Below are 10,051 nucleotides of genomic sequence, written 5' to 3' on the forward strand. Positions count from 1 at the left end.
TTTGGTGTGTTTGACAAACCCATAATTGAAAGGAGAATTGGAAACGACGCTCAATTTTACCGAGAAAATCTTGTAACTTCTACGTATAATTAAAGCTTGCTCTCACCTTAGAAATTTTGGAGAATATTTCCTCCCATCCCTCTGTTTCTTGAGCTATGAATGCCCAGCCCCTCTCTCTCCCTCTCTCAAAATATTTCTAGAATTCCAAAAGGTGGTACTTTTTAAATGCCGAGATTGTTATTTTTTTTTTCTTTTTTAGCCTCTCCAAATTGGCCCCTCCTATGTTCAATAATTGTCAAATATATTCCCTGGGATAAAAGATTGTAGTGGCAACTGTGATGTTTTAAACTTTTCATGGTAATTCTATAAGAAAAAAATACGAGATGAGCCTGAGCCAAAGATTGCCATCAAATCTCTAAGATTTTGATTCAATGGTTCATGTCTCTCCTTTGTAGGCCCTGCTCATTCAAGACTTGAATTGGCTCAGATCAGATTTTAGGCTCTAGCCTGCCCCAGTGCTTCCAGCCTTCTACCGCCGCCGCCGCCGCCGATTGGTTGGAAATAAATCTTTCATTTCAACCCCTAGATGTAAACGTCCCTCCGTCGACTTCCACCCTAATCCAAAACAGTACAGGAAAAAAAGAAAGAAGAAATGAAGCACCTGGGCGTGCTTCTAAAAAACTAGATTAAATTATTTATGAGAAATTTATCCAAGCCTTTTTCCCAACAATATGGATTTGCACCTACTGAAATCAAATGAGAAATTTATCTACCGTTTGTTGTTATATAATTAAGATGAAGAGTTGAAAGAATTAGCTTTTCTTCTTTCTTCTTCTTCCCTTGTTTCACAACCAAAAAACTTTGCCTTTGATATGCTTCTGTAGTTTTCCAGACAACTACAGATTAGAATCACACTCTACTTGATGTGGCAAATTCCAAGGAGAGTGAAAAGAAAGACAAATGGAGTAGAAAATCATATAGGCACCCCGTGATTGATAATCTTCGAGAGGGCACCATTAAGAGCTTCTTTCTCTTTCTTGACCCCAGAAACCAGAGAAGCAGCCTACAAGAAATCAACATTGAATTACCAATTAAAATTATACAGTTCAGAACTAGAAATTACATAAGAATTCACTTCTTCACATTTATAAATAATCTTCACTTTTTTTTCCTTTATGTGACTATCTTTATATCTCGCTGTTGGTAGCACATCTAACTACCAATGTTTACATGATCTAACAAGAATCTTATTCGGGTGTAAATGATATTTGTGTAAAGTGATTAGTATAATTTTTCATGCTATTCTGCTATTCTTCTACTAGAATTGTGAATTTTCTGCTCTTTTTCCTGCTTTCAGTACAGAAAATACAAGAATAAATTGGACGGCCAACCAAACTTTGCAACTTTTTCGCCCTTTTGGAATCTTAATTGAAACCAAAAACTGGTACGTCCACCCTTGGCATCATTAATGAGCTTGTCAAATCACCAGGAAAATTCAAGTCCGATAAGAATATTGATGACTGACTAAATTATGAGCACAGAGTGGGTTGTTCAACCATGAAACTTAAAAAGTTAAAATACCCAGTCATCAATAGAAACCAGAAAAAATTGAGAACCATTTTTGTTTCATTCAAAAGTATATACGTGCCATGCTAACCTCTGTACGAAGTGAAGCTGCTTGTGTTTTGGGAAGTTCACCAAGAATGACTTTCAGACCTGACAGTCCAAAACCCAGCTTATTCCCAAATTTTGGGGCAAAAAATCCACTGATGTTAGATTATGATTGACATAGGAATTGTTACATACCCATTGCTTGTTTTTCAATTTTCCTTACAGTCCGCAATTCCTTTTCAATGGCACGCCCTTCTCGTCTGCAATCATATAGATACAACTTTTAAGAAACAAACAGAAAATCAAGGTACAAAAACAACAGAGGTTGAGCAAGGGATGACAAACATAAGATCTGCCCGGCCTTTCTGAAATTCCTTCTCTGCATTCAATGCCCTTTCCTGGATCAATGTAAAAGTTTAGAATCTTTAGAGTTGATAGTAGTCCAAATGATAGTTTCAGGAAGAAATGTGAAGGACAAATGACCAATGAAGGGCGACTATTCCATACCACTTTGCTTTATAATGGAAAAACAATATATTCTTAGAATGCATAACATCTATTTGATGGCCTTACAAGTTCCAGAATAAACTACAAGTTGAGGGTTGCATGGATTGCGTAACATTTAATTAAGTATTAAAAATAATGTTTTATAGTAACATGTTTTTCCATTACTTTTAAAATTATGCTTGCACTATAAGTTGCTTGGTTATTTCCTGCCTCCTTTCAAAGTCATGGTAACATTTGATATGGAGCAAACCAGACCATCCACATGGTGTCTGGATGGAACTGTAAGAACAAGTAGAGGGGGATGAAGGTGGAAGTCCCATTTTCTAGAATTTCATTATTAATGTAATAATCATGCTGTCCAGAAACAGGAAGTGAATTATTTTTCTATTGCGATAGATTACAAAAATGTGTTTTGTTATCCGAATAAGTAATTTAATTCACAGTAATTTTAGGAATGTTTGTTTTACTAAGATAGCCTAACGAAACAGCCCATGAGAGCCCATTCAAGTCATGGTTGATTTTCAACACAGACCAACCCATTTTGACCAAAACAAACCAGTTTTCACCATGATCAGTCTGAAACCAATCACGAAACTGTTAAACTTCAGCACATTAGGTCAGATTTCAGCTGGTTTCCAATGGTTAGTTTCAATGATTTCAGACATGGATTGGCTGCTGGTTTTGGTAGAAACTAAGGGCTAAGAATAGATAAATCCAAAATTTGAAGTCCTTAATTAGGTTATTGAATCAGATTTGGAACTTTGACACCCAAATCTAACCAAAAATAAAACTATAAAATGATATTGCTGATATTCCAGTTTTTTATTACATAGTTGGAATTGGATTAGAAAAAAAAGGAGAATAACATTAAAATGACTAAAAGTTGGCTAGAAAACAGTAAAATCAAAAAGATGTCAACTCCAAGTATGTTCAATTTAATTACCAATAATTTCTTTCTTGGGTTTCTTCATGTGCCTATAGAAGGATCTTAGTCACTGACCTTGCTTGCATGACAGGAAGAGCCAAAATTTTCATAGCACACAGAGACAGGAAACTTTATTTGGTTTCAGGGATATTTTATTATGCTAACTTAGTATATATATTTTTTTCATTGAAATTTTTGGAAAATTATAAAAAAAAAATTCATACTTTTTTTCATTCTCTCTTTGAATTTCAGCTAGTTTTCCTATTTTTCTGAGATTCATCGATTTTTTTTTTTTAATGTATCAAGAAAAGACCAAAAGTGGAACAACCAAAACCAGAGTGAAAATTGTCAGGACAATATTGAGTACATTTTCCCTCTGTACATCCCCCATTGGCCAAGGTTGCCCATTTCTAGAAGAGGTCCAACTGTCCAACTTCCACTACAACTTGGGTAGAGATGCAATCAAGAGCTTTAACCAGAATGAGAAATATGACTGCAGTGTAGAAATGACAAGCATGATTCATATAATCATATTTTGGAATATCTCTCCAATTCAAATTTAGTGGCAATCATACTAATTTCACTTTCCAGGGAGAAAAAATGCATCATATGAACATCAATCAGCATATTCTATTTGACAAAATCCATCAAATGAGCAAGCAAAAAGCATACAAGAAACAGACTCCAGAAAAAACAGAATTCAAGAGTATCACATAGTATCAACAAGACTCCTTCAAAAGTATCCAGATAAAAAAATGCCAAGAAAGAAATGAGATTGAGAGTCAACCTAATTCATGTACAGTAGGATAATGGAAAACTACAAATTATGTACCAAAACAATTTTCCTTGAATGAAGAGACTTACCGTCAACTTTCTAGCTTCGTTATTCACAAGATTGACAGATTGTCGCAACCCAACAACTTCAGTTTGAGCATTGGAAAGCAGGGTCTATGAACAAAAGATACTCAGTAACTATCACATTCCATCCAATTTATTCAGATAAAATTTGAATTATAAAACAGGAACCATATACTGGTCATGAGAACTTAGAAAACAAGATGAAATCACATAATATTTAATTATGTTTGATTCATCTAATTTGAAATGAAAAACACCAATTAAACTATGGAGGGAAGAACAAGAGAATCTAACACCGGCTAGGTAGCATGAAAAGGGAAGTGAGCCCAGAGGTGTTATAGGAACTAGGAAGTAGTTGTAAAGGTTAAAGGAGCATCACCACCTACTTACATGATGTGCTATTACATGTTCTAAATCAGCAAGAAAAATAAGAATACTCAAGAAGAAAATAGTGAACATGAAAATCATTAAGAATATTTTGATGAAAAAGAGGCAGCATATGCACTCTGTAAGAACATCATCAGTGCCCCCTACACCCTGAAAACACTATAGAGCATAAGATGAAGGGTCAAAGAAACAATTGGATTGATTTTGCAAAAGAGGATATGTTGTTGGGTCCTCCTTTTTAGGTCATGATCTGGTAATGGATCATCTTCTTAAATCATGATACAGTTAAATTGTCACTCAAAAAGATGATATGTTAATGAATCGGCGTCTAGTCTTCTTCTGCTTCCCTATATTTGTTAGATAGGGTTAAGAGATGCAATAATTGCAGTGGCAACAAAAACGACGGGCATCGTCTTCCCCTTCCTCTCTAATAACATCTTTCCTCTGCTCTTTCTACTCTCATCTCTGCCCCTCTCTCTCTCTCTCTCTCTCTCTCCAGCAGAGTCTATATCTCAGGCTACACTAACAGTGCTGCCTAGCACATGTAGTTCCAGAGGGCTGCTGACCAACTAGTGCTAGCAATACTAAAATCCTTGGTTCAAACTCTGTGAAAAGCATGCAAAAGAAGAGGATTAGAGGAATGGCTAGTCAATACATAAAAGACTAATTAAATATAGAAAGAGGTTACTCAATACACTGCCCAGAATGTAGGTGGCAACTATTCCTTTCAATAATGGGTCCTTATCTCCTAATAAGTTAGATCAACCAACTACTTGATTTTTCTTGATTGGGAGGGTTTAGGTAGAGTGATAGACTTCCTAAATTAAGTCAATTAGACCAATCATTCGATCAGGTAATAGTAAACTAGAAGAGTATATTTCTTGTTGGACTTCAAATTGTTTCCAATTGAGTTCTAGTTGCTTGACTTGCTTCCTTTGTAAGTCAAACCAATTCCTATTTAGACTCTTGACTTATTGCCTAATAGAAGATATAAAAAGGTTGCATATCTAATTCATAGGGTAGCCTAATGCCAAAGATCAACTTAAATAAATTTTTCATGAGCATTGAGTGGATAGAGTCATCAGGGGAACAATTGATCTAAAGACAAACTTACTTGTGACCCAAGAAGCACGAACGCTGACAAAAGAAATAGATATGACACGATACGATATGATACAATACGGACATGAGAATACGATAAATCTTAAAAAAATAAGACATGATATATTTAGGACATGGCAAAATAAATAAATTAAAATTTTACATATATTGTTGATACATTTAAAAAATTATATTTTTCTAAACTTATAATATAAATACATAAGCATGCATAAATTATTCATGAGAAAGAAACAAAATATACACTACCACAAAGTCAAAAATGATGATACTAATACATGACTATACAATAAAATATTATGAGAATAAATAACTACCATTATTAAACTACAGTGGACGGCATTGACAAATATGTGATTTTACAATAATTTACATTAATACTAATTTTCTTGGATGCAATAACTTGTGATTGTTGCATTATATTTCTATAACATATGTAGAAAATTCCTACAGTAGATAATTGCTATTATAAATTTTCATATGATAAATCTTATGTCCAAAAAAAGTGTCTCAGTGTCTAAAAGTGTGCAAGGAGCATCCGAATTTATTATATAATTTTTTAAATACTGGGTACATTATAAAAGTGTTCGACACGTGTCCAATGAGTGTCGGTGCCCAACAAGTGTCGGGCATGGACACAATATGCTATTTGAACTGCCCATGCTTCATAGCTTGTGACTATTAAAACCCTGAATATTTCATGGATTTTTCAGACTTGGTGGAGCATGGAATAAACCAAGTAGTCCAAAGTAAGATCAACGATCTAGGCAATTATTAATCTGATTTGATCAAATTGAATCAGCCAACAATTTAATTTTAATTAGCCTACAAATATGGGTTGCTCATATTGATTAAATTGAGATCAACTTTTAGATCAAGAAAACATATGGGCAACCCCTATCACCTTTTCTCCCTCCCCATTTTGTCTCACTTATACCAACTGTACAGCCCATAAAAGATGTTCTACAGATTCTTTGCCCTCCCTTCTAGTCTTCTTCCTAGTAAGAGTGATCTCTTTTATTCTCCTCTCCTCTATTCCCTTTCTTTCCTGCAGCCACTATTACAAAATATTGCTTTTGCCATCTTGAAGGATTCCTGGGCTGACTCAGTCTAAATTGGTACCCACAAGAGAAAATGAAAGAGTCTAAACATGGTAGCACCATAAAATGTAATGAGATCTATCCCTAAAATCCACATGCTAGAGGCCTATTGAGGATCACGTGGATGTCCTGAAACCTTTACTATAGATTATTAGAATATGTATTTCCTTTAGGTCACTGCAATAGGTCGACATCATATAAAATTTAGCACTTCTATCATTCAAGTTGGAAAATTGAAGTCCTTTAGGACAACCCTAAACTAAACAAATGTCATGACTCACAAATAATAATCCAGTTAATATTTTTCATGCTTTCATCATTTATACAAAGAGAATATGAGCAGATAAATCTTAAACCTCACGAAGAAAGTGTTATCGAAGTTAGCCAATATTCCACAAATTATCATTAAGATTTATAAGGCACTTAACAAGTTAGAAAAGCATCTATACTCTAATCTATATTTCATTAGAATGCATAGTATGGCCTACACAACTCAAAGTAACAATTAACAATATAAAGATTTTGACTTCCAATGAAATTGCAACTTGTTACTTTTTTTTTTCCTTTCATAGTTGCAGAAATCAAAACATGGAAACCAGAACTTAATTTCCTAGAAATTTTATATCTTCTGCACTCATATATAACTTTGATTTCTTCTCTAAAATGCTAGATCCATTTCTAATGTATATCAGAATTTCAAAAAGGATCACAAAAAAAGGCGATCAACAAATGTTCAAATGAGATAGTAGATCTAAAACAATATTATGAATAGAAAGAATAAAAAAGTAATTCGACTGCCAACAAAGCTGATGAGTAAGTACTGCTTGTGCCCACCTCCTTGCTAACAAAGAGACGTCTCACATTTTGGATAAAAAAGTTTCTCGGTCCTGAAGATTGAAGGAACAAGTGCTGTTAGAATTTAAAGTCATGTTATTCGACTTATTTCTTAAAAATGAAGAGTAAATAATGCCAAGAAAAAACACTAGCACATTTGTAGCTGTTCTACAGCATGACCTCCTACATGTGTGGCCTATTTTACTGTGTCACAAATATAAGTTACTTTAGTGCTTCTACAAGGAATAATATCCACTTCAAGTGCAAGCTGGATGTATTAGTGAATAAGGACTAAAATTCTTCACAGCCCAATCAGTAAACCATCATGCTAATGCTATCGGGGGTATAAGCAAAGCGGAAAAACAAGAAAAGTGGCAGAATGGAAAGATAGAACAACGGTTTTTGCTAATGACCAAAAGAGAAGAAGAAGCGGATATTAATCGAAATATACAATTAATGCAAGCAGAGCAATAGCAGGGAAGAACGATACCCTTAAGCACGACGAGCCCGACGCCAGCAGCAACCGCAGAAGAGAGGCCCGGATGCGACGCTGCAACAATAACGCCCTCTGCAAACCAATCAAAATGCAACCTTTTCTAACAATGCACACAAGGGTAGTGACATAAACGCCGCCAAGATAAGATCGACAAGAGAAAAGATCGCACCTTTAATCTTTGAAAAAGCCATATCTTCATGAAATTCATACTGGGCCTTAACCCATTCCAACTTTTCCTACAAAACCCCACCTAATACATCAAGACGAGAGAAAGAAGTAATCAAAGAAAGCAAGCCGCGAGATGTTGGGGGGCGTACCTTGGCGTCATCGATAAGCTCTAAGGAAGAGGATGCGGCAGCGAAGACTGCGTCGGATGCGGCTGATGTGGCGTCGGATACGGCGGATGTGGCGGCAGAGATGGCGGACGCGGCGTGCGGGGCGTCGGCGAGGTAGGTTGGGAAATCGCGGGTTCGGATTGAGGTGTGTTGCTCAATGATGTCGTGAAATCGGTCGATCCACGACTCCCGGCGGTCGGAGCCGTCTTCGGCCATGTTGCTAAGATCGGAGACCGCGGAGAGGACGGAGAACGAATTGCGGAGTTTTGGAAGTATTGAGATGGTTTAGTAGAGCTTTTTTTTTAACCAAAGTGCTACAGTAAAACATTAAATTAACGGTTATTAATAAATTAATCAGTTTTCTGATAAATTTTAAAATTAATTACTAGTAAAAGTAAATAATAAATCAATCTCCTCTCCTAGAAAACGATTTATAATTCGTATATTTTAACTTAATAAAATAATTTACTTGTTAAATTATTCTTTGGAACAGCTTAACTTTGAAACTAAAAGTCTGTGCAGCTTGTGAAGATTAAAACGAATGAATATAATGATTCTAATCCGAGTTTAATTAGACATCTAATGAGAAAGGTATAGACTAGAATATATGGAAAAAGTTTAGATTATCGTAACTTTGTACTGAATTATCTATTTTAGTCATAAAATATGTTGTTGTGAAAATATAAAAAAGATTTACAAGTTAGAATGGTATAGTCATTCTCCCCGGCCAACTATGCTTAGAATTGCAGAAAAGAAAAAAAAGACCATAGCTCCTTCAAATTTTATCAAATTCTGTGAAAGCGTTTTATATAGCTACAATGGTCAAAAAAAAAAAATCGTTAAAAAAAAATCGTTGTCTAAGATAACGATTTTTCTAACGGTTTTTTAGTGTATTAAAAGATTAATTAATCCACTAAAATTGTTGTCAGAGAAAGTAATTTTTCTGTTGTAGTAGTTTGGGAAACAGTTAAACTGTGATATATAGGAAATAATTTAGAGTGTAACGATACTTTGGTCAGAAACTCTAGATTAGTATGTCCGTTTGGCTAAATTTCTTTTCAATTGATATTAGAGTAGGGTTCTCTTACTTTAGAGAGAGATCTTTTAGAAAATGGATTTTCCTAGATAAGGACAATCTATGGCTAAACCTAATTTGCTTGATAAATCTAACTATCCGTACTAGAAATCCAAAACGTGAGCATTTGTAAAGTTTATTGGTAAACGGGTTTGGATATCTGTTGTTCATGGTTGGACATCTCCAACTATGATAATTGATTAAAAGAAATAGTAAAACCCATAGACAAATGGGATAAATCAAAGTATGAATTATGTGGTTGGAATAGTAAAATCATTAATATAATTTTTAAGTGGTGTTTTTTATGATGGGTTTCTGTATATGTAAAGTTGCTAAAGATGCTTAAGATATCATCAAGACTATACATGAGGATACTCCTACTATTAACTTATTTGAGCTTCAAATGTTTACTACTAAGTTTGAAACTCTTTGTATAGAGGATAACGAGTCTTTTGATAACTTTTATGTCTAACTAAGTGATGTTTCAACTCAAAACCGAGGGAGAAAAGTTTTTTAAAAATAGAATTGTTAGAAAAATTCTTAGATCTTTTTCTAAGAGATTTTAATCTACGATTACTACTATATAAAATAGCAAGGGCATTGATAATATGAGAGTTGAACAATTAGTCAAGAACTTTCAAACTTTTGAAGCTACTCTTCATCAGCATAGAAAATCTAAAGGGGTTTGCTCTAAATTCTATTTAAAAGACTAAGAATGGTAGCAATGATGATAGTGATTTTGATCATGAGCTAATGATTCTTTTTGTTAAAACAATTAGATTTTTTCTAATTGAAGAATGTTTT

At 34.3% G+C, this 10,051-nt stretch overlaps 1 protein-coding gene across 1 annotated transcript; it reads right to left on the reverse strand.

Annotated features, from left to right (window-relative positions):
- Nucleotides 1–755: 755 nt before the first annotated feature.
- Nucleotides 756–8,447, reverse strand: LOC140771513 (RGS1-HXK1-interacting protein 1). Its single transcript, XM_073113115.1, has 9 exons — nucleotides 8,155–8,447; nucleotides 8,007–8,073; nucleotides 7,832–7,909; nucleotides 7,342–7,394; nucleotides 3,908–3,991; nucleotides 1,957–2,009; nucleotides 1,807–1,871; nucleotides 1,658–1,716; nucleotides 756–1,063 (listed from the first exon to the last, which is right to left on the reverse strand). Exons 1-9 carry the CDS (start codon nucleotides 8,386–8,388, stop codon nucleotides 974–976), a joined length of 783 nt encoding a protein of 260 aa, XP_072969216.1. The 5' UTR covers nucleotides 8,389–8,447; the 3' UTR covers nucleotides 756–973.
- Between the last annotated feature and the right edge of the window lie 1,604 nt (nucleotides 8,448–10,051).

The sequence above is a fragment of the Typha angustifolia genome, chromosome 11, assembly GCF_048772165.1.
Source record: "Typha angustifolia cultivar Huaian chromosome 11, ASM4877216v1, whole genome shotgun sequence".
In the NCBI taxonomy this organism is placed as follows: Eukaryota; Viridiplantae; Streptophyta; class Magnoliopsida; order Poales; family Typhaceae; genus Typha; species Typha angustifolia.